The sequence below is a fragment of the Anser brachyrhynchus genome (assembly GCF_964034855.1).
Source record: "Anser brachyrhynchus genome assembly, chromosome: 28".
Classification (NCBI taxonomy): domain Eukaryota; kingdom Metazoa; phylum Chordata; class Aves; order Anseriformes; family Anatidae; genus Anser; species Anser brachyrhynchus.
Window position 1 is genome coordinate 1681413 of NC_137721.1, and position 26515 is coordinate 1707927.

At 58.8% G+C, this 26515-nt stretch overlaps 2 protein-coding genes across 3 annotated transcripts; both read left to right on the top strand.

The window, feature by feature from the left end:
* Positions 1–621: 621 nt before the first annotated feature.
* Positions 622–17878, top strand: RPRD2 (regulation of nuclear pre-mRNA domain containing 2). 2 transcript variants are annotated; one of them, XM_080570096.1, is made up of 11 exons: positions 622–1259; positions 3822–3951; positions 4912–5012; positions 6315–6392; positions 7688–7740; positions 8341–8467; positions 9570–9745; positions 10346–10631; positions 10988–11263; positions 11546–11749; positions 12514–17878. In XM_080570096.1, exons 1-11 carry the CDS (start codon positions 1031–1033, stop codon positions 15228–15230), a joined length of 4377 nt encoding a protein of 1458 aa, XP_080426222.1. In that variant the 5' UTR covers positions 622–1030; the 3' UTR covers positions 15231–17878. The 2 variants fall into 2 exon arrangements, with proteins under 2 accessions (XP_080426222.1, XP_080426223.1); XM_080570097.1 differs by lacking the exon at positions 6315–6392.
* An 847-nt stretch (positions 17879–18725) lies between these two features.
* TARS2 (threonyl-tRNA synthetase 2, mitochondrial) lies at positions 18726–25436 on the top strand. Its single transcript, XM_080570098.1, has 18 exons — positions 18726–19354; positions 19438–19625; positions 19725–19848; positions 20230–20351; positions 20440–20557; positions 20716–20780; positions 20880–20958; positions 21055–21201; positions 21284–21382; positions 21677–21843; positions 21945–22107; positions 22198–22335; positions 22818–22895; positions 23038–23138; positions 23561–23662; positions 24148–24220; positions 24312–24426; positions 25277–25436. The coding sequence occupies exons 1-18, from the start codon at positions 19295–19297 to the stop codon at positions 25423–25425; spliced, it is 2088 nt and encodes a 695-aa protein (XP_080426224.1). The 5' UTR covers positions 18726–19294; the 3' UTR covers positions 25426–25436.
* Positions 25437–26515: the final 1079 nt, after the last annotated feature.

Sequence of the window (26515 nt, forward strand, 5' to 3'; positions counted from 1 at the left end):
TGTGAATTTCTGGCAGGGCGGGGAGCAGCGGGGCCGGGGCCTTTTTGCCCTGGTGTTTTAACCAAAGCCTGACCCTGCTGCGGGTGCGCCCCTGTGAGGGTCCTGAGGCGATTCAGCCGCCGGGGCTGGGCAATGCGGTGTGGAGACCGGTGAGGCTCCCGGTAGGGCACGGCTCCCCGGTAACCCGGTAAGGCACGGCTTCCTAATAAAGCTCCCCGGTAAGGCAAAGCTTCCTAATAAAGCTCCCCGGTAAGGCAAAGCTTCCTAATAAGGCTCCCCGGTAACGCTTCCCGGTAAGGCACGGCCCCCCGGTACGGCTTAGCTCCCCGGTAAGCCTTCCCGGTAAGGCACGGCTCCCCGATAAAGCTCCCCGATAGATAAGGCTTGGCTTCCCGGTAGGGCTAGGCTCCCCGGTAAGGCTTCCCAGTAAGGCTCCGTTTCCCGGTACGGCTCATATCCCCGGTCCAGCTTCCCTCAGCGCTCCCCCCCCAACCCCTCTCCTCTCCTCCCCTCCCGCCCCGGCGGCGGCCATTTTGTGCCGCGGGGCAGGCCGGGAGCCCCGCGTAGGAGGCGGGCGGGCGGGGGTGCGCAGAGCGCATGCGCAGCGCGTGAGGGGACGGAGCAGGGGGGCGGGGGGGGGGGGCGCCGTGTGAGGGAGCCTGGCACAAAATGGCGGCGGGGGGGCGGGCGCTGCGCTCGGGGGGGGGTCGCGGCCGAGTGACCGGGTCCGCCGCCTCCTCACCGCATCCGCGGCTGGGGGGGGCTGCGGGGGGCTGGGGCCGGGCCCCCTCCGGCCGCCGAACCCTTTCGTTGAGGCGGCTTCGTTATCCGCTGCCTCTCCCCGCCGCGTCGCTGCGGGCCCCGGCGGTGTTTTTGCCCCCTTCCCCCCCCCTCCCCCCTCCCCCCGGGGCCTGAGGGGGGGTAAAAGCGGCGGCTGCGGCCCCCCCCCCCCCCCCCCGTCACGGCGGGCAGCGGCCGTTGAGGCTCCGCCGAGCGGCCGAGGCCCCGCCTGGGCGAGGAGGGCAGGAAGATGGCGGCGGGCGGCGGCGGCAGGGCCTCGTCGTCTTCCTCCTCCTCTTCCTCGGCCGCCTCCTCGTCGTCGTCGTCGTCGGCCGGCGCCCTGGAGGCCTCGCTCGACAGAAAGCTGCAGGCGGTGACCAACACCATGGAGTCCATCCAGGGCCTCTCCTCCTGGTGCCTGGAGAACAAGCGGCACCACAGCACCATCGTCTACCACTGGATGAAGTGGCTGCGGCGCTGTGAGTGCGGCCCGGGGGCGGGGGACGCCCCTTCCCCCCCCCCCCCCCCTTCCCCTCCCTCTTTCCTCTCCTGGGGGCTCCCCCCCTAAAAAAAATCCCAAGGGTTGGGGGTCCCGAGGGGGATGGGGGGAGCCCTGGGGGTAACGGGGCCTCGCTGCGGGCTTGGCATTCGTGTCCTTGGGCGGGCTCGAGGGGGTCCCCGTGCTGGTGGGGGTCCCCAAATTGGTGGGGTCCCCAAGGTGCCGGGGTCCCCACGTGAACACGAACACGGATCGGGGTCCCCAGCCCCATATTCCAGCCCCGGCCGCTTGCCCCGCGGTCTCCTCGGGCCGGTTAGGCCGTGCAGGTGCGCCTGGGCAGGGGGCAGCTCGGCGGCGGCGCCGCTTTGCCAAAGTCCAGGGCCTCCTGCGGGGGCCGGTCGGTTGCTTCCAGCTGGGGGAAGGAGGAGGAGGAGGAGGAGGTCTTGGAGCCGTGGGGTCGTGCCCCAGGTTTCCGACCTAATCCGGGGAGCGAGCTGCAATCTGGCGGTCTCTGAGGCATGATTGCCCAGAAATATTCCGGCATCGCGTAGCTCCTGGGTAAGCTTTCTGCTTAGAATCACGTGTCCGTGCTCTTTTTTTTTAAAAAAAAAAAATTGTTGTTGTACCTGGCCGGTGGTACCTCGGGCCTCCGGAATCCTGCCCGCGCTCGCTTCGGTTCTTCCGGCGCGTTGTTTTGAGAGGTGCGTGGGGAGATGTGCTCAGCGCGGGGCTAAGGCGTCGTCACCGTCCTGATCCCTGGGACGAGCGGTCCGCCAGAGGCGTAAATAAGAAATACAAGTGCTGGGGGTCGAAGCTCCCCTTTGGCAAACGCCAGCAGCAGGCACGGCGCTGGCCTGGGGGAGGGAAATGTTTCCCCAAGCCTAAATAAGGCTGGGTTCTCTCTCCCGCTTCGCCGCTGCGTGAATGTTTGGTGCGTTGAGGGAGCCGAGGCGAGCTTTGTAGGGACGTGGAGGTGACGGTGCCGAGGGCTGAGCGCAGCTGAACGGCCTCCAGCTCCCTCTCCGTGCTCAGGGACGTGCGGAGCGGCTTCTCCTCCTGCCGCCGCGAGCCTTTTGGCTCCTCGTCCTGGGATCCCCGAGCATCTCGCCGTGGGTCAGGCTCAGCATCGTGACCCGGCTCCGAATTTCCTGCCTGCATCTCAGGGCAGGCTTTCGCTTGGCCTGGGCCCTCGCTTCCAGTGCTATTCAGGCACAGCCCTGCTCATTTTTCTTCTTCAGAGCTTCCATCCCGCTCGCTCGCGGCGTTGAGACCCTTCCCCAGACCCCGTGGCCACGGCGTTCGTCTTTCCGCACCCAGCGACGTCCTTCTGCACAGCTTCTCCGCTCCAGAGGGCTTCCAAAGCCCCTTTTCTACCCCACGCTCCTGACGCGGCCCCTTCCTCTCATTCGTACTCCTTTATTAGCCTTTATCTTGTCCCCAGGTTCATCAAAAGTCATTTAATTGCTCTCTTTTGGAGGCTGGTGCTCTGCTCCTGCTCTGCCAGCTCCTGGTCGACGCCAAGCTGTTGGCTCCCCCTGACCTGTTGGGACCGACGCGGGCTTTTCTTTGTTATTGTTATTTTTTCCTTTGTTTTATTTTCTTACTGGCGACTTCAAGGCTGCCCTGGTGCAGCCCTGGCGGTGCTTGAGCTGCTCCGGTCCGTCTCCCCCCCCTGTGGACAGACACCCTGAAGGCATTTCGGTTCTTTCGTTGCGGCTTTTCCGTGACAGCAGCCGCTGGGCCTTGCTCGGGGGCTGGTTTCTTCCTCCTGGGGGGATTTTTGGTAGGAAAACGGAGCGCCGTGGGCAGGACGAAGAGGGGGAGAAACAGGGGAAACGAAGCGTTCAGCCCGTGAGGCTGCGTGCCTGTTCGGGGGCACGGCTCCATCGTGGGTTGTCCCCCTTCCTGGGTCCAAATCCCCGCGTTGCGTTGTTCAGCCAAGAAGTTATTTAGCACATGGACCAGGCTCCCCGCGCTACGACAAAAGGCTGGGTGAAATAATTGACTCTGGAACTCAGCGTGAGCAAGATAAAAGCGGCCTGGGAAAAGCCATGACTCTTGGAGGCTGTTACAAGCCCTTGCAGCTCTAACAAAACGAAAGGGAAGGGGTTAAATGTGATTATTCCTAGAAAATCGTGCGATTCCAGAGCTTCGGGGTCGTACGAGCCCCGCACTCCAGCATTTGACCTCCTAGCGCTGGCTGCTGCCGCTCCTTCTGGTGCTACCTTCCTCTTGTGGAGGTGATGGCATGGAAATTTGGTGGGTTTTGGTGGGTTTTTCTGTGTTCTTGCTGTGCCCGAGTCAGGACAGGGGCCTGACGTTACTGGGAACGGCATTTACTTCTGGGGAGACGTGGAAGCGAGGGCGCTGGGAGCTGTCCCCTCTAGCTCCTGGCTTCTCCCGTTAGTTTGGGCTTGCTGCTAGACAGAAGCGCTGCAAAAATAAAAGCAGGCACTTAAATTATATTAAAAGTGCTGTGGACACGGCTGCTCTTACCTGATGATGAATCTGAATGTTGTTTGTTTGTTTTTTTTGTCTTTAGCTGCCTTTCCTCATCGATTGAACCTTTTTTACTTGGCCAACGATGTGATACAGAACTGCAAGAGAAAAAACGCCATCGTGTTCCGCGATACGTTTGCAGAAGTGCTGCCTGAAGCGGCTTCGTTAGTGAAGTAAGTAGCGGCGTGCTGGAAGGCTTGGTGCCTCCAAAAACGCGTTTTGTTTTTTTTTTCCCCTCCATTCCTTTAACATCTCAAGCTCTAGAAACGTCAGCAAAACGTCAAGGATTTTTTCCTGTTGGGTTCCTGAATTCGGCCTTTTAGAACCCCTCGTTTTAAAGGCGTTAGCTCGCGCAGTCGTGCTTGCAGAGACCAGTCCCGCTTTCACGAGGCCACTCGGCGTGCTAAAAATGCTCCGGGGCTGTGCTGTGAAGCCCGGTGCTGTGACACCGAGCGCTGTGCCCGTCCTGGGCTCTGCGAGGAGGGCGTGCAGCTGCCTTTTGGCCCCAGGGGGATCTCGTTCACCCTCAGGTTCTCACATACCTACATCTACAGGTTCTCAAAGTCAGTCTCTAGCCCAAATTTTGGGTTAGAAACGATTACGTGGGAGAAATCGCAGTGAACTCGCTGCGTCTGCCTGCCAGCGTTCGCGTATCGCGGGGACGTGATTTGGCCGCCCCTCGTTGCGAAGCCCCTCGAAGGCCTTTCTCTCTCCCGTGAGCACCTCGGGGGCTCCAGGCATTCCCGTCCTCTCTCCTTCCCGATCAGAGCTCGTTATTCCCCGCTCAGGTCCTCCAGGGCAGCTGCTTCTGGATCTTCGCAGGGTTCTGGCTCTTTTTTACTTTTACTGCTCTGAAACCACCTACTTTTACCCCAAAAGGCATGTCTGTGGCCCTGATCCGCTGCAATTCTGGCGTGTCTGTGTGTCTGACTTCAAGCGGGTGGGCTGCAGCCGGGATTTCACTAGGACGCCGTGCAGCAGCATGTCTTCCCCTGGATAGGCAACTTCCTGGTCTGAAGGGTCTCGGGAACTTTTGATTTTAACCTAGAATTACTTCACTCTTTTTAGAATCGTGAGAAATTGGGGTGTGTGTGTGGAGGAAAAAAAAAAAAAGATCTGCTCTTCTCTTTCAGGGATCCATCAGTTTCCAAATCCATAGAAAGAATCTTCAAAATCTGGGAGGACAGAAACGTGTACCCTGAGGAAACTATTTTGGCGCTAAAAGAAGCTCTGAGTAAGTCATTTGCCCTTTGTGGTTCTTAACTTACCAACACGCATGCAAGTTTGATAAGGTCAGAGAATATTTCTGATACCAGAGCGAAATGCCTTTGTCGTGCGTCTGTGCTCTTTCTACACTTGCACGGAGCAGAAAGTGAAGGTAGTGAGGTGTGAGGGGCACCGAATGTGTCCGCTTCGTGCTTCTTGTACCTTCCTAAAGACGGCTCTGAATCCTTTAAGGGAAGCTGGAGTTGTTCCAGCCGAGAGTAAAACCCGCATGTGATGGATGTGAAGCGCTCTTGGAAGTCCCGAGCGTTGTGCCCCGGGAGAGGCTGTGTCTGGCTCTTCCCTTGTGTGCGAGCGCTCTTACACCTGAGCTGAGTCTCAGTTGTGATGGAGGGGTGAAGAACGAAGGCGGCTTTGTTCCTTCCTACTCAGTTTTAGTAATAAGTTGGTTTTAGTAATATTTGTCGTGTAGGAAACCGGCTGAAAGCAAAGCTGGAGGCTGAGGCAGCCCGTTTGTCCTCGAGTACTTATTGAGACACTCTGCTTAAAAACCAAAATCACTAGTACTGACTTGGAAGCAAGTGTAGTCAGTTAAAACCAGCAATTAGCCAACGCAGTTAGCCGAAGACAAGTATTTGAGCTTCTCTTGAAGGAAATTAGACCCTGTTTGTGCTTTGTTTGGTTACATCGCTAACAGCCGAAGGAGCTGCGGGAGGTCCTTGCCTGTGGTTTCGAAGGGCCAGTTGTAGTTGTTGCAGAGAGATCCGGCACCTTGGGCTCAGATTTTGGCACGCGGAGAGTCTGTAGTTGAGCGCTGCATGTTGAGAAGTGAACTTTACGTATGCCTTAGGAAACCTGGAGCTGCTGTAACTTTAAATGTATTTCCGATCACTTGCAAACTAGGTATTTTGTCTGTTTTTGCAGCTTGCGTTACTTGTCTGTTGAATGCTAATTTCCTAAAAGCCTGCCTAAAGAGCGGTTTAAAAAAAAAAAAAAAGGCGGTTTAGTTTTATTTTTAGACGCGTTGTGTTTTTCCTTTTTATTTTGGTCGTTACTGTGATTTTTGAACTGTCGTAGTGCAAGGGCAAACAGAAACTTGATTTAAAAATGGAAGACCACCCCGCAGGTTGCTGTATCCCTGAGTAAACTTAGGTTCTCTTGGGCATCCAGCAGCTCACCGAAGGAAGTTGGTCTAGGTATTTTAAAACAAATTTCTGTTCACTCTTTCTACCGTACAACCATATGGCACCAAAAACCAGATTCTTAAAGGAATCCCATAATGCCAGACTGCAAAAAATGAAATGTTTTCCAGGTACCACTTTCAAAACTCAGAAGCAGCTGAAAGAAACTCTGAACAAACAACCGAATAAGCCGTGGAAGAAATCTCAAAGTAAGGAAACAATGTGAACTCTCTGAACTAATATAAAAATTGCCTTCTTGAGGAACAGAAGAAAGGCTAGCCCTAAACGGGCAAAGTACCTGGACTAAAATACGAGCCAGCATGCACCTCCCAGGCTTGTAAAGCTCCTTACAGACTAATATGTAAAGTGCCAAGGAGTTGTTGCTAGAGAAGCACTTTTTTAAAGGAATGAAGTATGAAAAAAAAAAAAAGTCTTGAGAGTAGAGGAAAGATCGGGTGAAACCTCTTGGAAACTGGCGTTAGACTATGCAGAGATGGAGAGAAGACAGACAGAACCCTGCGCTTTGGCGGCAGGAAGGCATGGTGGACAGGACCTTCATGTTCAGGAACACATCTTCACCAGCAAACTAGATGATAGAATAAAAGAAACCTGGAAGCTGTCAGTGCAGCTAATGAACTTTTCCATCCAACATTCCCAGGAGTGCAGACTAGCTGGCAATGCATTTTTAATACACTAATCTCACTGTACACTAAAGCCCCGAATGCAAGATGATGGAACTGTAGGGGTGAGATGCAGCACACGCCTGCCGGTACCGGTGCTGAGAGCAGAAGGTTAACAAAAGAGCTTGGAAGCTTTTATTACTTGGCTAACATCACAAGCTGCTTTCCCCAACCAGAGTGCATTCAGCACGGACGAAGGATGTAGCGTTTCACCTCATATCACACGTTTCTCCTCTTTTGTCCAGACACAAATGGATTTAGCATCTCCTGATGGTGGGATTCCGTCCATCCCGTTAGGGAGATGTCAGAATAGGGGTGTAGGATTTTTTTTTCTTTAAGGTTGAGAGCTTGGTTAAGCCCCGTAAGTAGGAAAGAGAGACCACATCTGAAGGAAATGCTGAGCTGTGTGGTAGCTCTCAGTCTGGCATTTAGGAAATAATATTACCTCGTAGGGAGGCATAAGCTGTCATCTGATAAAACTCTTAGATCAACCTTTGCAGGGACTTGTCTTCCCAACAGCAGAGCCAAAAAAGGTACGCACACTAAACTTGTGCAGCACATAAAAATGTCAAGTGCTAGTCTGATTTGTTGGCCACCGTCACAGACAACCTAGCTGTGCGTGACCGTGTCCGGTTTAGCTAACGGAAAGCCAGAGCACTGAGGGACATCCGTGTGGAGGGAAAGCTGCGGTGAATAACAGCAGCCTGCGAGTCTTTTGTTGAGTTACGTTGGAATGCTTTTAATTAGAGCTGCGTTTTGTGACTTTTGATTAGCATCAACCTGTAATTCCTGGGTTTCTTTATCCTTTTTCTTTCTTCCAACAGCATCCACAAACCCAAAAGCTGCTTTGAAGTCCAAGATTGTTGCTGAATTCAGAGTAAGTTTGCAGGTGGAAATGTTCTGTTGCACTAACCTCTGTCCTTGGGCTGTCGCTTTTGTGTGGCTTACGTCCACCGGCAGCATAAGCTTGATCAGAAGCTCTAGTATCCGGTGTCTTTTTTTATTGGTGATATTGGCTGCTGGGCATTTCAGTTGTGAGGCTTTTTAGGGCTAGTAGTGAAAAGTGCAGCTTGGGGTGGCGGAGGAGTTGGTGGCAATAAATTCTTCTAAAATACTCCCCCTGAAGGAGCAAGATAATGTTGCTGAAATGCATGCTCACTGGCGAATGTAATGATTTAAAAAAAAAAAAAAAAGTCCTGTCCCTATTCTTAATCATCACAGCTAAGCCAGGAGACTTGTAGAATTGCCAGCGCTGCCTAAACCTGTGTCAGCTGATCTGTTGGACTTCAGGTTCAAAATCCAGAGGTTCACCTAGTCTGTTTCTGCAGTAGCTTTAACTCAGAAATGAATTAAATTAATCGCAAAAGAAGCATTGTTTGTTGCTGAAGCAGATCTGCGGCGTTAGCTTTGCGAAGCGGGGCGTTCTGTTCCGCAGAACGTGATGAGGATGCTTTTCTTGTTTGATTTTTTTTTTCAGCCCCAGTCTCTCATTGATGAATTGCTGTTGTATAAGCGCTCGGAAGACCAGATAGAACTGAAAGAGAAGCAGCTTTCCACTATGCGAGTGGATGTGTGCAGCACTGAAACTCTGAAATGCTTAAAAGGTAAAGACAGTGTCTATCTAATGTATAAAAACTGACGTCATTGAAGGAGGCACGAGTACATGCTCTGAGATGTCGGAACTCGTACTTTCTGTTGAGCCTTAAACCAGAAATTGGACTCTGTGCAGTTCAGAATCACTGAACAGGCGCCTAAAATATTTCATTTGGGCCCGTGTGTAGAAACGAGCTGGTGCGGAGCTCAAAGAAGACAGAAGTGATGGAGCTTTACTTTGTACCATTAAAACACGCCTTCATACGCAGTTAAAGCATGCGTTCTTCTTAACGTATTCAGTACACCTTAAAGAATTTCAGATTTAGTGTTTTAAGGTAAGACGTTCATTGCTACGGTTTGAGAATGCCAGCTGTGGGTCTGATAGCAAGCCGTGCGTATGAGGAGTAACTGAACAGAGTGCTGGTAAACCACGTTAGCAGAAAATTTCATTGTCGACCTGCAACCAGCCCAAGCTGTGCTCCGTGACTGCAGTCTTTGAAAATTGTTGTTGGCAGTCGTAGTACCTCGTAGATGTTGTGAACCCTGATGATGTGATGACACTTCAGATGTTATGAACGCTTTGTGATAATGAAGGAAGGGCAGAACTCCGTTTTTTTGCCTCTTCCCAAACAAAAGCGGGCGCTCTGGTTAATTGCAAGAGTAAAATTTTACACTTCTGTCTTAATTTATCATTAACCACAAACGAGTTGAAAAACAACAAAGGCCGCTTGCAGCTCGGCCTCTTGCAGTGCCTTTCGTTGGTTGATGATAGCCTGTTTCTCATGCAATCAAACTCCTCGCGCACCAGAGGGATGATGCGCGTCGCTTTACGCTTCCAGGGTACTGCAGTGGTTTCGATGCCGCGGTATCGCAGCGCGCAGCCTGTTTGGCACGGTGCGTGAACGCTGCTCGCCGCTGCGCTTTGCATGCACAGGGCAGGGCTTTGTCGCTGCTAACCGATGAGCGGAGCAGTTTGGGGAGCAAACGGTGGCACGGTGCGCAGGGTCTCTTGTCTCAGCTCCCCAGTGGCTGCTGTTTAGGGGACGCTTCTGAGAGCTGATGTCCCCGTCTGGTGGACGACGGCTTATCTGCGCGATGTTAATCTCCTTCTAGACAAAACAGGAGGAAAGAAGTTCTCCAAGGAGTTTGAAGAAGCAAGTTCAAAGCTCGAAGAGTTTGTAAACGGCTTGGACAAGCAAGTGAAAAACGGCCCCTCGCTAACCGAAGCCCTCGAGAACGCTGGTATATTTTATGAAGCGCAGTACAAGGAAGTCAAAGTCGTAGCGAATGTAAGTGTGATTTTCCTCAGACTTCTTTGTGTGGACTGACGTTTGCCTGTGTTTTGCTGGGTACATTGGAGGCTGAAAAACGCATCCTCTCTCTGTTTGTGAGAAGGAGATGCTACAAAATTCCTGGGTCAGAAGCTGAGTTTGCAGAACCTTGCATGTTGCTGCAATTTTATCGCCTCTGCATTTTTAAAAGGGGGAGATAATTGCACTTAGTCTAACAGATCCTAAATTCTGGGAACCACACTAGGTGTGGTCAGTATGAGAACTAGGTGAACAAAGAGAGAATTCAGTACAGCGTTGTATAAACAGAACAAACAAACAACCGTCCCCCGAAAAAAGGAACAACAAAAACTGTAGCTGATTTGTTAGAGAGTGTTTTTTAGGAAAATTGTTTTAAGTCACTGGAAACAGCTTTTATCTTCCCCTTCTTAGGTGTTCCTTGCTCTGCAAGTCAAAGCTGAGATCCTTCTCAGAGTAGGGTACAGATAATTGGAAATTGAGATGGTTTTCTAAGGATGTGTTCTACTTTTGTTATAGGAGTAATTGCAGTATGTTGTCTTCCCGTAAAAGAGACTCAGTTCAATGTTTGTTCCTTCTCAGGCTTACAAAACGTTTGCTAACAGAGTGAGCAATCTAAAGAAAAAGCTAGATCAGCTGAAAGCAACGCTTCCTGATCCGGAGGAGTCTCCCGTCCCCTCCCCGAGTATGGATGCCCCATCTCCAACGGGCTCCGAGTCCCCCTTTCAGGGAATGGGGGAGGAGGACAGCTCACGTTCTCCAGCAGCTGGAAACCGCAAGGCGGTGTCTCCAGAGCCTGTGACAGATAATCGGGATGTGGAGGACATGGAACTCTCCGACGTGGAGGACGATACATCTAAAATTATTGGTATGTTCTGCGTGAGCGGCAGCGGGATCGTGCAGAAATTGTATCTGCACAAAATACCCTTTGCAGACCTCATTTGGGATGTAGAGCATGTGCAAAACCCTCGCTGGGCTGCGGATGGTGCACTTGAGTTGCAGTCTCCTGCACCAGTCCTCCAACCCCGGCAGGGAAGTTAGGAGCTGACTGTGATGGTTCCCCTCTCCCAAACCACTCACCAGAATGCTTTTTAGATAACCTAAGGGAGTCAGACTCAAATTCCCTGCCCGGTGTTAAATGAAGATCACGTTGAAAAATCTCATACCCTAAATAACCCTTGAAGGGCAGAGAGATAATTCTGGGCTTGTTCTCCCCTGCTGCAGTGGAAGAGAGGAAGGAGAAGCAGGCTGCTCCACCTTCAGCACCTGCGAAGACTGAAAATGCCCCTAAAGCGGCGCCGTCCACCGCTGCCGTCAGCACAACCTCGGTGACGGTGACGACACCCGCCCAGACTCCTCCGACTCCTCCGGCTCCCAAGGTGGTGAGCGCGGCGCCCGTCCCTCCGTCGCCAGCGCTCGCGTTGCCTAACCTTGCTAACGTTGACCTGGCAAAGATCAGCTCCATTCTTAGCAGTTTAACTTCTGTAATGAAAAACACAGGTGAGTGCTGAAGTGCCCCTGGCGCAGGTGTTTGCTTTTGAAGAGCTCACAGCGGAGTTTTCCCTTGTAATCTTTTAAAGCTAAGTTGTCGCAAAATAAACGTGAATGAGTTCTTACTTAAAGATTGGCTCGGTCTCTCTGACACGCGACTCTTGGCTTCGTGAGCCTCTCCTTGCTCACGCTCGCTGGAACTCTGCTGCGGTTGTATCTGTGGGAAACGTGAGCCAAAAAAGCTCCTGTTAACGAATCAACATAGGTGAGCGGTGTGTGCTTCCGTCCTAGGTGTCAGCCCTGCATCAAGACCTTCTCCAGGAACCCCGACGAGCCCAACAGCTCTTACCAGTGGCCTGAAGACGCCTGTCCTGGGGACTCCGTCTGCTCCTTCAAACCCGTTAGCAAATATTCTCTCCAAAGTGGAAATAACTCCTGAAAGCATTCTGTCTGCCCTCTCCAAAACCCAGACTCAGACTGCGCCAGCACTGCAAGGTACCGCACTGGATTTTGAGTGAATGTCTAACGGTGCGTTTGACGTCAGCGTCGGCGCTGACACGTGCCGCTGTGCAGCCCCACAGCGAACGTGAAGGGAGAAAAGCTTAATTGAAATGGGTTACGTTTTTTGGCACAGCGTAGGTGACCTTCTCAGGTAACGTAGGTGTGAAGGGAGAAAAACTTAATTGAAACGGGTTACGTTTTTTGGCACAGCGTAGGTGACCTTCTCAGGTAACGTAAGTGTTGTGGACCAGTGTTTTATTACCTTCCTGTACATCTTCACGTTTCTGATGTGACCTTTGGGCGTTTTTCCCGGGGCACTTCATGGAAGAACAGTGAATGTGACGGGAGAGCAAATGAGGTCACTGTGGTTTCTTTGTGCTTCTGAGAGAGCTTTTCTAGCGGTTAGAGCAGAAAACTTCTCAAAGGCGCTCTCCGTGCTTCCGCGGCTCTGGTCAGCAGTGCAGCGCGTGCGCCTCTCATACTTGTCTGCAAAGCCAGGATGAGTTATTACTGAACTTACTCAGACGTATGTTGTAACTTACATTTATAGGTTAATCTGAGCCTCTGGCAAAAGCTTGTACCTCTGTGGGTACTAACATTAATATTAAATGCAGCAAAATCCAGTCGTTTTCCTGGCTAGAACATGAAGTAGTTTTAAGGAACATCTGTAGTATAAATGCAGGGGTCTTTCCCTCGGCAGCGGTTCAAGTTCTCTTGCCTCTTACCTGAGTATCTGAACGCAGCGTTCTTTTTTCCAGGTTTGTCATCCTTACTTCAGAGTGTTGCTGGAAATACCATTCAGTCGAGCGAAACCGCGTCACAGAGCACTTCAGCATCGCCAGCCAACACAACCGTACCTTGCGTGAAGGGAAGGAATATTCCTTCCAACACTCAGTCCTTTATATCCAAAACTTTTGGTTATTCTCCAAATTCGTCAACCGCTGAGGTTTCCTCGACTTCAGTTACTAAGGCTCCCGTCGGACATGCCGCGGGGCTTTCAAGTTCTGGTTTTAAGCCTCCAACCAATTCCCTGGGGTTCTCCAGTTCCCACCCTCCCAGCCCTTCCTCCCTTTTACCGACAGACACCTCAATGAGTCAATCCTCTGAGATTTCAAAGGCGAAGCTGGAGTCGGAACCCCCCTCTCCAAGCCTGGAGATGAAGATACACAATTTCCTGAAGGGAAATCCTGGCTTCAGTGGTCTGAACTTGAATATTCCGATTTTAAGCAGCTTAGGGTCCAACATCGCAACGGAAAGTCACTCGGCTGACTTTCAGCGTGGTCCTACCAGCACTTCCATGGACAATGTGGACGGAACGCCGGTGCGCGATGAGCGAAGTGGGACGCCCACCCAGGACGAGATGATGGATAAGCCAACGTCGAGCAACGTCGACACCATCTCCTTGCTGTCAAAAATCATGAGCCCCGGTTCCTCTACTCCCAGCAGCACGAGGTCGCCTCTTCAGAGCAGGGACGATGGCTATCCCCAGGAGCTTCCCAATTCTGTGCACACCTACCGGCCCTTCAGCCTCGGCAGAGATTCTCCGGCCGGCATGTACAAGCAGCCCGCGGATAGCATGGAAATCCCCTCCTCTTTAATGGACTCCTCGCAGGAGAAGTTTTATCCGGACACGTCTTTTCAAGAAGATGAAGATTACCGTGACTTTGACTACTCCGGGCCCCCGCCATCTGCCATGTTAAACCTGGAGAAAAAGCCCGCCAAGTCGATTTTGAAATCAAGTAAATTATCCGAAGCTGCGGAGTACCAGCCGGTCCTGTCCAGTTACGGTCAAAGATCGCAGGATTTTAGCGTGAAGTCGTCGTTCCCTCAGTCGATGAGGTCTATTCTCGATCAGAGCGAGAGCTGTGACCCGCTGTCGACATCTCCAGGGATGTACGGGAGCTACGGCCTGCGGGGAAACGACTCCACCTCGGATGGTTCCCCTTCGCCCAGTAAGAATGATGTTTTTTTCGCGCCGGACTCCAATCACAACAACTTACCAAAATCCGTGGTGCACTCTGGCCTCTCGCAGAAGCAGTACCCGGACTCGCCCCACTCCATTCCCCACCGGTCGCTTTTCTCCTCCCAAAGCCCCGCGGGCAGACCACCCGCGACGGGCGTGGACAAGTCGTTGGGATCTTCCATATCCGCCACGTCGACGATGGAGTTCAAGAACATGCTCAAGAACGCGTCTCGTAAGCCCTCCGAGGAGAAGCATTTCGGCCAGGTTTCTAAAAGCGGCTCGACCGAAGGGGTTGGCTTGTCCGGCCACGGCCAGGCTGGAGCGCCCAAAGGCGAGCAGCAGCAGCAGCAAGAGGAGCACTACCGCATAGAGACGAGGGTGTCGTCGTCCTGCTTGGATTTGCCTGACAGCACCGAGGAGAAGGGAGCCCCCATCGAAACGCTGGGCTACCACAACGCCTCGAGCAGGGGCATGTCCGGGGAGCCCATCCAGACCGTCGAGTCCATCCGAGTTCTGGGGAAAGGAAGCAGAGGACACGGGCGAGAGGCGAGCAGGTCAGGGTGGTTCGAGATAAGCAACACGGGGAGCGCGTTCGATAACGGGCCCTCGAGCGCCTCGGAGCTGCCCGGCATGGGCGGCTTTCAGGCGCAGTACAAGGAGCACGTGCCGCCGTTTCAGGAGAGCGTGAACAATTTCAGAACGAATAACTTCAGCCCTGCTTTCGACCACCACATGCCGCCTCCCATCGTGCCTCCTCCCCTGGAGCACGGGACTCCTTTCCAGAGGGATCCGGTCGGTCCCCCCCCGGGGCCCCCGGCCGCTCCCCCCAAGGATCACGGCAGCCTCTTCCCGAGGGATCACTCGGTCCCCCCGCACATGCCGCCCGTGGATCACACTAACCCCTTCTCGAAAGAAACCTCCTCTCCGCTCTCGCTGCCCCACGGCGTGCCCCCGCCTCCTTCCGTGGAGCACACCGGGGTCCCCTTCCCCACTCCCCCGCCGCCCCCCGTCCCCGGGGAGCACGCCGGCGTCCCCTTCCCCGCGCAGCCGCCGCCAGCCGGGGAGCACGGCGGCGTGCCCTTCCCCGCGCCTCCCATCGCCGTGGAGCACGGCGGCGGCGCCTTCTCCAAGGAGCACGGTACCGTTCACCAAGGGACGATGAAAGAGCATTTTAACGTGCACGCGGGACCCAGGGAGGCGGCGGCCCAGCCCCAGCGGGACCACGGCGGCGGCGGCGCGCCCCTGGGCCGCGCGCGCGAAGGCGTGGGCCTGGGCTCCCTCTCCCGAGAGCAGCTGGGGCCGAGCCGCAGCGTCACCCCCGTCGGCCCCGCTCACAGAGACAGTGCGAACCGCGGCGGGATGATGGTCAGGAACCCGCGGGCAGACTTCAGGCCCAGGGAGCCCTTCATAAACAGAGACCCCTTTCACAGCCTGAAGAGGCCTCGGCCGCCTTTTGGGAGGGGATCCCCCTTCTTTGCACCAAAACGCCCGTTCTTCCCCCCCAGGTACTGAAGCAGACGCCCGTCTCTTGAGCGAAGGTATTCGGACATTGTAGAGAGCAGGGGAGTAGCGCTTTCACTTGGTTTTCCTTTTTTTTTTCCCCTCTTTCTTTCCCCTCCCCCCTCCCTCCTTAAGAGCCCCATAACACTTTCCTAAATTAAATGTTCTGTATTTTTTTGGTTGTTTATTTCCTAAGCCACCCAGTTGGTGCGAGACTAGAAAAATGTTTTAACGAAAAGAAGTATTGCTGTTGTAATAAAACTTCCAGTAGTAGTTTAAACAAAAAAAAAAAAACAGAGAGAAAGATGAAATGCGCGATGTTGGGATGTTATTTTAGCTGATTACCAAATTGCTTTGCCTCCCGAGCCCTCGGAGCCCGTGTCAGAGCACAAGGAAAGGTTGGGGGCAGGAGCTCTGCTGCTGGTAGGGAAGAATAAAGGGTCCAAGCGCTTTGTGTGGTGATGGAAACACCAACCCACCCTTCCTGTGCCTTTCCTGGGGGCGAGTCACCTCCGCCGCCGACGCCTGCAGGGTCTGCGCGGGGCCTCCTCCCCCCGACTGCTTCTCTGGCTGGCAAAAAAAAACCAGCAAGCCCCCGCTCCGTGGCTGCCCGCGTACGGCGCTCGCCCCAAGAGCCTTGAACTTGGTCTGCTTCAGGCAGCGGGCTCTGGCCTGCGCGCTCCCCAGCATCTCCTGCGCAGGTTTCGGCCCCCTAAAAAAAAAAAAAAAATAGGGAACTCTCCAGCAGCCAGCGGGGGCACGGAGCTGGGTCCGGCAGACCCGGCGCGGTCACGGCTCTGCGTTCCCTACGCCCACCTGGTCGCAGCGTCCTCCGCATGGCGCGGCCCCTTCCGTAGAGCTCAACCCCGTTTGGAAAAACCTGTCTCTTGGTTTTGTTTTTTTTTTTTGTTTTTGTTTTGTTTTTTTCCCCTGGGAACACCGTTTGACTTTGTATGTGTGTATATATAATCGCTTTTTAATTACATCTCTGACTGTTTGAAACTCACAGACTGTAAGACGAGAGAGAGAGAAACCTGCATGCGGAGAAATGGGGACGATGCCTGGCTCCCTGCTCCCTGCGTGCTTTCCGCAGGGACGGCCCTGCCGCCGCGTGCGCAGGGGGCTTTTATATGAAGTTGGAATTTTACTTGATTTTTTTTTTTTTTTTAGTTGGTAGAGTTCATTATATATATGTTTGATAAAGGTGTAGGGTTAAATATCTACATAAAAATTACAAAATGAGAAAATGGCAGAGCATTTCTTTGTTGCGTGTGCTCGGGCTGTGCTTTATTTAATACAGAGGGCGCGTGGCGCGGGTGCCCGCGAGGAAGCGGAGGCAGGCTGCGAGGTTTTGCCCCTCTCCCCGTGGCGGACGCTGGTTTCGGACGGGGCGCTGGGCCCGTTGGCGGCCCGACCGCGCAGCACGGCGGGGAAGAAGCCAGCGAGGGGTGGAGAGGAGAGGAGCGCGGGGCTGCTCGTCCTTTCCCTGTGCCCCAAACCCTTCAACGCCCGGCTCCGGCCACTGCAGGCCGTGTTCGGGTTCGGGGTCTGGCCTCAAAACCGCGGCCCCGGCTCGCACAGGAGCTGTCGCGGTGTTGCGAGGCGGCGTTCAGGCCCCGTTCCCCGGCGCCTCTCTTCCCGTCCCGCTGCGGGGGTGGCTCCGGCGCGGGGACAGAGCCAGCGCTAACTCCAACCACCTTTTCCCTCTAGATACAAGAATGTGAATGATTTTGCTGCTGCTCTTGCTTAAAGTGGTGATTTCCAAGTCCAGCTGTGTTCGGATGGGAGGTAGGGGGGGGGCCACTCGCCGGCCGGCGTCCTGGCGCTCCGCGGTGGCTTTCGAGGTCAGTTGAAGCGAAAGGACTCGTGACGAGGGAACCCTTACCGTAAAGAAATGGCAAAAAAAAAAAAAAACACCAAACATTTGAACAGTGGAAGCTGCGCGTTTTTCTGTTTGGAGGTTTTTCCTTTTACTCTGTGCTGTTACTTTAATAGCGGCGGTAACGAAGGCACCACTGTACATATGTAAAAACCACCTGGTGATTTTGGGACGTGAAGGCGTTTGTTTTTCCTCCCGTGTCTGTGATTTCAATCCCCTTAACCACGCTTTAACTTTTGTATTTCACCTGATACGGAAAACAAATGAAATAAACGTGTATTTTTTAAATAAAAGCATGAAGCGGTGTGTCTCATCACGGACATGGCTCACCGGCACGCCTGCGGGACCGAGAGGACGGACGCACGGACACCCGCCAGGGAGCTCCTCGCCACCCCGTAGTGCCGCTGCCCACTGAGAGTTGTGCAGGCTTGAGAGGCCTGTTGGATAATGTGAATAATGTACGTCGTTTGTTTATTTTCTTTGTGTGTGTTCTTTTTCATTTGTTTTTGTTTTGTTTTGTTTTTTAAACCCTGCGGAATAACCAAGTGTGCTCTGAGGCCGCGGGAGGGTGAGCTGCTCTTGTTCCCAAACCGCTGTAAATACCGGCTGCTTTTTTCTTTCCCTGTGCCTGTAAAGATGACTCGGGTGCGTGGGGGTCGATGTTCTCAAGTGTCGGGGTGGAGAGGGCAACGCGGGTGAGAGGAGGCGACGATGAAACCGCAGATCATTTTGAAAATGTGTATTAATACATTTAATAAAACACCAAGTTCGGCTGGTTTCATATTCTTCTTTAATGGGGCCTTCTGCTTGCCTGTGGGGGCCTCCGGGATGCTGGTGGCTGCTCCCAGGCCTCTGCTCTCCGCTGCTGCTCTTCCTCCTCCTCCTCCTCCTCCTGGGTTTCCCCTTCCCAGGAGCCGAGGGCACCAGGAGAGGATCGGAGCCTCGCCGAACACCTCCGTGGAGCCAAACTGCCGCTGCACGTGCTGCTCTCCCCTCCGGAAAGGAGCAACGGCTTCTCCCTGCTCCGCCTCCCAGGGTTTTTCCTTCACACATGGCTTTAATTTTTGGCTCTTTGTGCTGTTTGGCTGCTTTCTCCTTGTGTTTTGCTTCAATTGAATAAGGGCAAGGACCTGTCGGGGGCTGGCTGTGTTCCGGCACTGGGTATTTCCCTGCGGTGCCCCCACTTTCCCTACGCCCCGTGGGCTGGAGACGAAGCACGGCCACGCTGAGGGTGAGGGGAGCGAGCATCAACGTGGGCTTGTACCCCCAAATGGAGGCTGCTGCTACGGCTTCTTCCCCGCAGCACCCACGAGCAGGACCCTCGGACCTCAGCCTACAGAAGAGTGAAGCCTTTGGACAAAGAGGGGGCTCCCAGACCCTATAACAAGAAGCCCCCAAAGGTTTTGGGGTGCCAGCATGGGGGTGCCAAGGCCAGGAGCTGGGGCTGCTGCTGGGTGGGCTACAGGGGCCTGGGGGGCTCCTGGTGGCTGGATGGGATTTGGGGTGCAGGAGTGCAAAACGGCGGCGTTTTGGGGTCTGGAGAATTTGGGGCGTTTTGAGGGATCTGGCCACACGAATGTGAAATGACAGTATTTGGTGGCTGGCTGCAAGAAGCGTGAAATGGCGTTGTGGGGTCTGGAGAATTTGGGGTGTTCTGAGGGGGGGCTGGCCACGGGAGTGCTAAACGGCGTCACTTTGGGGTCTGGAAAATTTGGGGCACTTCTGAGGTGGCTGCAGGAGCACAAAACGGCAGCATTTAGGGGTCTGGAGGATTAGGGGTGTTTTGAGGGGTCCAGCCACGTAATGGGAGCATTTTGGGGCCTGGAGAATTTGGGGCGCTTTTGAGGCGGCTGTAGGAGCGTAAAATGATGATGTTCTGGGGGCTGGAAAACTCGGGGCACTCGAGGCGGCCGCAGGAGCACAAAACGGTGGCGTTTGAGGGGGGTCTGGTGAAATTTGGGGCGGTTTTGAGGTAGAGCCGGAGGCAGGGACGCAAAATGGCGGCGTTTCGGGGTCTGGCTCCTGCGGGCCTAAGGCCTTTGGGGACCCCCCCCAAAAGGCGTCCAGCCCCCGGTCGCGGCCGGGGTCGGGGCCTGAACCGGGGCCTAGGCCAGGACCGGGGCCGGGGAACCTGAGCCCGCCCCGGGGAGGTCCCCGGCGTCCGCCCGCTGCCGGAAGGGGCGGCCCGGGCCCCGCCATGCCGCCAGCCCTCACCGGGGGGCGGCTGCTCCTGGGGGCAGCCCCTCGCCGTTACCGGGTGCGCCGAGCCCCCGGTCCCCGGGTTTCGGGGGTGCGGAGCGGGGGCTCCCCAATCGCCCTGATCCCCGTATCTCCCCGCAGCCCCACGTCGCCGAGCGGCTGCGCCTTTTCCAACGGCTCCAAGCGGCCCGGGAGAGGAGGGCCGGGGGTGATGATGGTGGGGGGAGCCCCCCAGCGGGGACCCCCATCCGCATCGCCCTGCCCGGGGGGCGCTGCCTGCACGGCCGTGCCCTGCAGACCACCCCGCGGCAGGTGGCCGAGCAGTTGGGGTACGGCCAGGGGGGGTCCCCCCCCGGTTCCCCCCCGGTTCCCCCGTCCCGCTGCCGGGCTCCTTTCCACCCCCCCCCCCGCTCACGTTGTCCCCGCAGGTCGGGCCTGGCCGCCTCGGTGCTGGTGGCCCGGGTGAACGGGGCCCTGCGGGACCTGGAGCAGCCCCTGGAGAACGACGCCGACCTGGAGCTGCTCGACTTCGCCGCGCCGGAGGGGCGGGCGGTGAGTGGGAGCTGGGACCTGGCCCCCCCCAACGTCCCCCAGTGCCCCCACGTCCCCTCTGTGCCGCCCCGATCCCTCCCATTGTCCCCCAGTGCCCTCACGCATCCCCCATTTCCCCCACCGTGTCCGCCCCCGTTGCTCCCCGTGTCCCCCCCCCCGATCCCGCATTCCCCCCGTATCCCTCACGACCTCCATGTCCCCTGTGCCCTCTGTGCTTCCCCCAATAACCCCGGTGCCCCCCACGCTCCCTTTGTCCCCCACATTCTCCATGCCCTTGGCGCTCCCCATGCTCTCCGTGCTTCCCTTGTCCCCCACCACACACCCTGCGTCCCCCGTGCTTCCTGGGTCCTCCACATCTCCCCTGTCCCCTCATGTCCCCAGGCTTTCTGGCAGTCCAGCGCCTTTGTCTTGGGAGCGGTGCTGGAGCAGTTCTACGGAGCCACGCTCTGCAGCACCGTGGCCACCGAGGATGGCTTCTTCTGTGACGCCCACATGGGGGACAGGTACAGGGGCTTCGGGACACGGGGGCGATGGGGACGGTGCCCTGTAGGGTCCCTCGCTCGCATCCCTAGTGCATCCCCGTGCCCGCAGGACGGTGCAGCGCAGCGAGCTGCCGGCGCTGGAGGACGCCTGCATGGCCTTTGCCCGTGCCCAGCATCGCTTCGAGCGCCTGGAGGCCACCCGCGAGCAGCTGGCGGAGCTCTTCAAGGTGAGATCCCCGCGTGTCCCCTCCCCGAGCACATCCCAGTTGGAGCTGTTGGACACCGAAGGCTTGGAGTTGTTGGACACCGAAGGCCGGTGTCACCCACGCTGGTGTCACCGCGCTGGTGTCACCTCCGCCACCGCCGCCTGCCTTGCTCCCCCCAGCACAACAGCTTCCAGCTGCAGCGGATCGAGGAGGAGGTGACGTCCCCCACGGCCACTGTCTATAGGTGAGCGCGGGTGTCTCGGGTGACGTCCGTGGGCTGCTTCGGGCAGGGCGGTGACATGTCCGTCTCCTGCGTCCGTTTGTCCGTCTGCCACCCTCACAGGTGCGGCCCGCTGCTGCAGCTCTGCCCCGGCCCCCTCCTCGGGCACACGGGGCTGATCGGGGCCCTCCGTGTCCTGACGGTAGGCTCAGCAGGATGGAGGGCGCGGGGCTGGTGGGGGACCCAGCCGTCTGGATTCCCCTGACGCCCCCCCCTTTGCTCCCGTCTCTCCCCGCAGAGTTCGGCCGCGTTTTGGGGGGACCCCGCGGAGCGCCGGTCGCTGCAGCGCGTCGCTGCCGTCGCCTTCCCCAGCACCCAGGACCTGGAGGCCTGGCAGCAGGCGCAGGACGCGGCCGCTCTCCGCGACCACCGCCGCATCGGCCGGGTGAGCCCTGGCGAAGGGCGGGTTTTGGGGATCGGATGCCGGTGTCCCCCGCGGTGACATTTTCCCTGCCCCGACCCCGCAGGAGCAGGAGCTCTTCTTCTTCCACAAGCTCAGCCCCGGCAGCTGCTTCTTCCTGCCCCGCGGCGCCCACGTCTACAACGCCCTCGTCGACTTCATCAGGGTATGGCCACAAAGCCTGCCCCGAGGCCTCGGGCTGTCCCCTTACCCCGGTGCTGTCACTGTCACCTCCTCTGGGAGCCACTGGGGACGGGGCTCTGCCTCTGCCCAGCGGCACCCTGACCCTATGGGACCCCGAATTGTGGCTTTGTGGTGGACTCAGTAGCGTTAGGTGCACGTTTGGATGATCTCAAGGCTCTTTTCCGACCTAAATGATTCTGCGAACGCCCTCGCCTTGCTGTGGGGGGCCGTGCAGCTCCCCCATGGCCGGGCTGACGTCCCCACCACGTCCCCACAGAGCGAGTACCAGGCGAGGGGCTTCTGCGAGGTGGTGACCCCCAACGTCTTCAGCCCGCGCCTCTGGGAGCTCTCGGGGCACTGGCAGCACTACAGCGCCCACATGTTCTCCTTCACCGCCGGCACCGAGACCCTCTCGCTCAAACCCATGAACTGCCCGGCCCACTGGTGAGCCGAGCGCGCCGGGCTCAGCGCGGGGCGGCGGGATGGGGCTCAGCGGGGCTGACGCTGCGTCTGTCTGTCCGTCCGTCCGCCCGCCCGCCCGCCAGCCTGATGTTCGCTCACCGGCCGCGGTCGTGGCGGGAGCTGCCGCTGCGCTTGGCCGACTTCGGGGTCCTGCACCGCAACGAGCCCCCCGGCTCCCTGACGGGGCTGACGCGGGTGCGGCGCTTCCAGCAGGACGACGCGCACATCTTCTGCACGCTGGAGCAGGTGCGTGCCCCCCGAGTCCCCCCAAAGGCTCGCTGTTCCCTCCCCCCCCCCCCCCCAAATGTTTTCCTGCTCACAGCTCGCTCCCCGCAGCTGGAGGACGAGATCGGCGGCTGCCTGGACTTCGTGCGTTCGGTCTACGCCGTGCTGGGCTTCTCCTTCCGCCTGGCGCTGGCCACGCGCCCCGACGGCTTCCTGGGGGACGCCGCGACCTGGGACCGCGCAGAGCAGGTGGGGACAGGGGCCGCGTGCCACCAGGAGCTGGCCCAGCCGCTGTGTCCCCCCTCCTGGCGTTGCCGTCGCGTCTCCTGCGACGTCTCAGCCGCCTCGTCCCCGAGCCCTGCGTGCCGTCTCCGTGTCCCGAACCTCCTGGGCATCGCCTCCTGGCTCTGCCGCCGCGTCGTGTCCTGTCCGTTGTGTCCCCCTGCCCTGTGCATCGCGACGGAGCTGTGCTGTCACCTCCCCTGCATCAGGTCCCCTGCGTCACCTCCAGCCCTGCCGCTGTGTCCCGTACATCCCTGCACCGCGTCCCACCTGTCCTCCCTCCGCGTCGCGTCCCGGGCGTCGTGTCCCCGTCGTGTCCGCAGCTTCACCGGTGCCCCCCTTCCCACCTTCGCCCCCCAGTCCTGTGCGTCACATCCCGGCGTTCCCAAAGCCCCCCCCCCCCGCCACCACGTCGTGCCCCCTCCCCACCTCCCCGTTTGCCCCCGCAGCAACTGGAGCGGAGCCTCCGGGATTTTGGGGAGCCCTGGGAGCTGAGTCGGGGTGACGGCGCCTTTTACGGCCCCAAGGTGAGCTTCGCATCGCGTTGCAGGGGACGGGGGGGTCCCAGAAGAGCCCGTGGGACACGAAGGGGCCCTTTGGGACCCCCAAATTCTGCATGTGGGGGCGGAAAGAGCTTCACTTGCTGCCCCCCCCCCCTACTTTTTGCAGATCGATATCCGGATCCAGGATGCGCTGGGGCGGCATCACCAGTGCGGCACCATCCAGCTGGATTTCCAGATGCCCGAGAGGTTTGGCCTGGAGTACGCCAGGTGAGGGGGGGGGCAGGATTGGGGATTTGGGGGGCGCAGGATTGGGGATTTGGGGGCGCAGGATTGGGGATTTGGGGGGGGATAGGGGTTGGGATTGTGGGGGATAAGGGTTGGGGATAAAGGTTGGATGTGTTTGGGAATGGGGGCAGGATTGGGGACAGGGGGTCAGGGTGGTTTTGAGGGTGGGGGGGGCAGGATTGGGGGTGGGGGTGCTCGGGGTTGGGCACGGGGGGGGCAGCTCAGGATTAGGATGGGGATGATGGAATTGGGGCCGTCAGAGGGATCAGGACCGGGGCAGGGAGGGGATTGGGGCCGTTTGTGGGGTGGGGGAGCTCAGGGCTGGTGCTGTGCTGGGCACTCAGTGCCCGCCTGCAGCCCCCCCGGTGCTGTCCCCCCCCCCCATTAACGCCGTGCCCCCGCAGTGCCGCCGGCGGGGCGCTGCGGCCGGTGATGATCCACCGCGCGGTGCTGGGCTCGGTGGAGCGCATGGTGGCCGTGCTGGCCGAGAGCTGCGGGGGCAAATGGTGAGGGGCCGAGGACCCCCAAAGTCCCGGGGCATCCCAACCCCCTTGGGCACCCCAAATCTTTAGGGGCACCCCCGAATCTCTGGGACACCCTCATCCCCGGGACACCCTAATCCGTACAGGCACCCCCAACCCCCTGGGACATCCCAATCCCCTTGGACACCCCCAATCCTTAGGAGCACCCCCAAACCCTTGGGCACGCCCAAACCTTAGGGGCACCCCAAAATCTCTGGCACATCCCAACCCCCTTGGACACCCCCAAACCTTAGGAGCACCCCCAAACCCCTGGACCACCCCCAACCCTTGGGCCACCCCCATCCACCAGGGCACCCCTCATCCCCGGGCCACCCCCCCCAAATCCCCAGGGGACCCCAAACCATCCCCAATTCCCGCAGCACCCCCTCTGCCGCCTCCCCCCCCCCATCCCCACCAGCACCCCAATCCCGGGGGCCCCCCTTCACCCCCGTCTGCCCCCCCCCCCGCAGGCCGCTCTGGCTCTCCCCGCTGCAGGCGATGGTGATCCCGCAGGCGCCGGACATCGAGGGCTATGCCCGCGAGGTGAGCACGTCCCCACACGTGTGTGTCCCCCCCCCGCCTTGCTGTGTCCCCCGGTGTCCCCCGGTGTCCCCGCTGACCCGGTGCCCGGCAGGTCCACGCCGCGCTGCGTCGGGACGGCGTGGCGGCCGACCTGGACGCCGACGCGGGCTCCACGTTGAGCAGGAAGATCCGCCGGGCGCAGCTCGCCCATTACAACTTCCAGCTGGGTAAGGGGGCGCAGGGACCCCCCCACCCCTGCCCTAACGGCACCCCCGGTGTCCGTCCCCCCGTGTCCCCCCCCCCCGTCCCCCCCAGCCTCGCGCCCCGGGTACCCCCCCAGCGTGGGAGTGGCTGCGCTGAGTCAGTGGTTCCCGGCCGCCCGCCCGCCTCCGCATCCTCCTCCCGACCTGGAAGCTGGGATTTGGGGTTTTGCGGGGTGGGAGGGCCGGGAAGCCGCGGGGACCCCCCCCCCCCGCCCCGGGATTCCTCCGGGAATCCTGCAGGATTCCCTACGGGGTGGAGGCGGGGGGGGCGCAGCCGGGCGCGCAGCCGGCAGAGGGCTCTGGGGGCTGACACGGGGGGCACGCACACGGAGGGGGGGGGCCCCCACCCATGGGTGGGCTTGGGGGTGGCAGCGGGGGGGTGCCCACGCGTGGGTGCGTGCACTCCGTGGGGGGGGGGGTGCCCGCGGGTGGGTGCACGAGCACGAGGAGGGGCCCCGTAAGCGTGCCCCGGGTGGGTGCACAAAAGCGACGCGGGTGTGCACGGGGGCGACCCCGGTGTGCAACGTGTTTTTTGGGGGGGGGGGGGGCGGGGGGTGCAGCAGCACGCCGTGGGTGGGGGCGCGCACACGGGGCGTGGGTGCGCGCGGCCTGGGCGTGAGCGTGTGTGCGCACGGGGGCGTGGGTGTGCACAGCGCGGGCGTGGGTGCATGCCGCGCGGGGCCGCGCGCCCCCCCGCCGCCGCAGGGGGCCGGGGGCCGCCGTGCCCCGAAACCGACCCCTGCGTCGAAACCAACCTCTAATCCACACCCCCCTCCCCTAAATTTTTATGTGTGTCCCCCCCCCCCCCGAACAGTGGTGGGCCGGCGGGAGCAGGCGCGCGGCACCGTCAACGTCCGCACGCGGGACAACCGGCGGCTGGGGGAGCTCGACCTGCGCCAGGTGCTGCAGCGGCTGCGGGAGCTGCGGGACGCCCGCGTCCCCGACGCCGAGGAGCAGTTCTGACCCCCCCCCCCGCGCCCCCCCCCCCCCAAAAAAAAAAAAATTAAAAAAAAAAATAAATAAAGCGCTGGAAAACGGTGCTGGGCTGGGGGCTTGCTGCGAGCTCGGACCTTCTCCGGACCCTCCCTGGTGCCACGAGCAGACCCCGGTGTCCCGGGGGCGCCTGCGTCACCCCCCCCGTTTGCACACTCGTGTCCCCCCCCCCCCATTTGCACACCTGCGCCCCCCCCATCTGTAAACCTGCATCCCCCTTTGCACACCTGTGCCCCCCACCTGCACACCGCCGTCCTTCCCCCCCCCCTTCCCCAAGTCCCCCAAAGTCCCCCCCTCCCCACAAACCGCCCCCCCCCCCCCAGCCACAAAATCCTCCCCCCCCCCCCCCCCAAACAACGTCTGGGTCCCCCCACCCTGACGCCTGTTGCCCCCCCCCAACCCGGACACCCGGCGTCGCCTGGGTTTTCCCCTGCCCGGGGGGGGCGAGGGGGGGGTTGCGCAAACCCGCGTCAGCCGGCACCCGTTGGGCAATCGCTGGGGGGGGGCCCCCACTGCCCCCGCGGGCACCGACCCAAAATTATGGGTGCCCCCCCCCCCTCCCTTTCCCACCCCCCCACCGCTGGGAGAGGGGCTCAGCACCCCAGCAGGGTGCAGCTGAGCAGGGGGAGCCCCTCTGCCCCCCCCCCATGTCCAAAGGGGGGGGAATTTTGTGCCCCCCCCCCCCATTCCTGGGGTTAAGGGACGTGACCGAGGTCGTGTCACCCTCGTGCCAACGCCTGCGCCCCGTGACCCAGGCGGGGTCACCGCCTTTGTCCCCAAGGTGTTTTTTTTTGGGGGGGGACGGGGGTGAGGCCACCCCTGGGGGAGGGTGGGGGGGTCCTGCTGCAGGTGCCCCCCCCCCCCCATGTCCCAATCCCACTGCCTGTCCCCGTGCCAGCGCCGGGGGGGGGTTGGGGGTGACTCACCGGGCGGGGCACGCCCGAAACGGGGCAAAAACCGCAAAAATCCACCCCGCTTTCTCTCGCCGTGACGCAGGGGTCCGAAAGGCGAGGGGGGGGGGTGAGAATGGGGGGGGGGAATACTTGGGGCAACTGGCGGG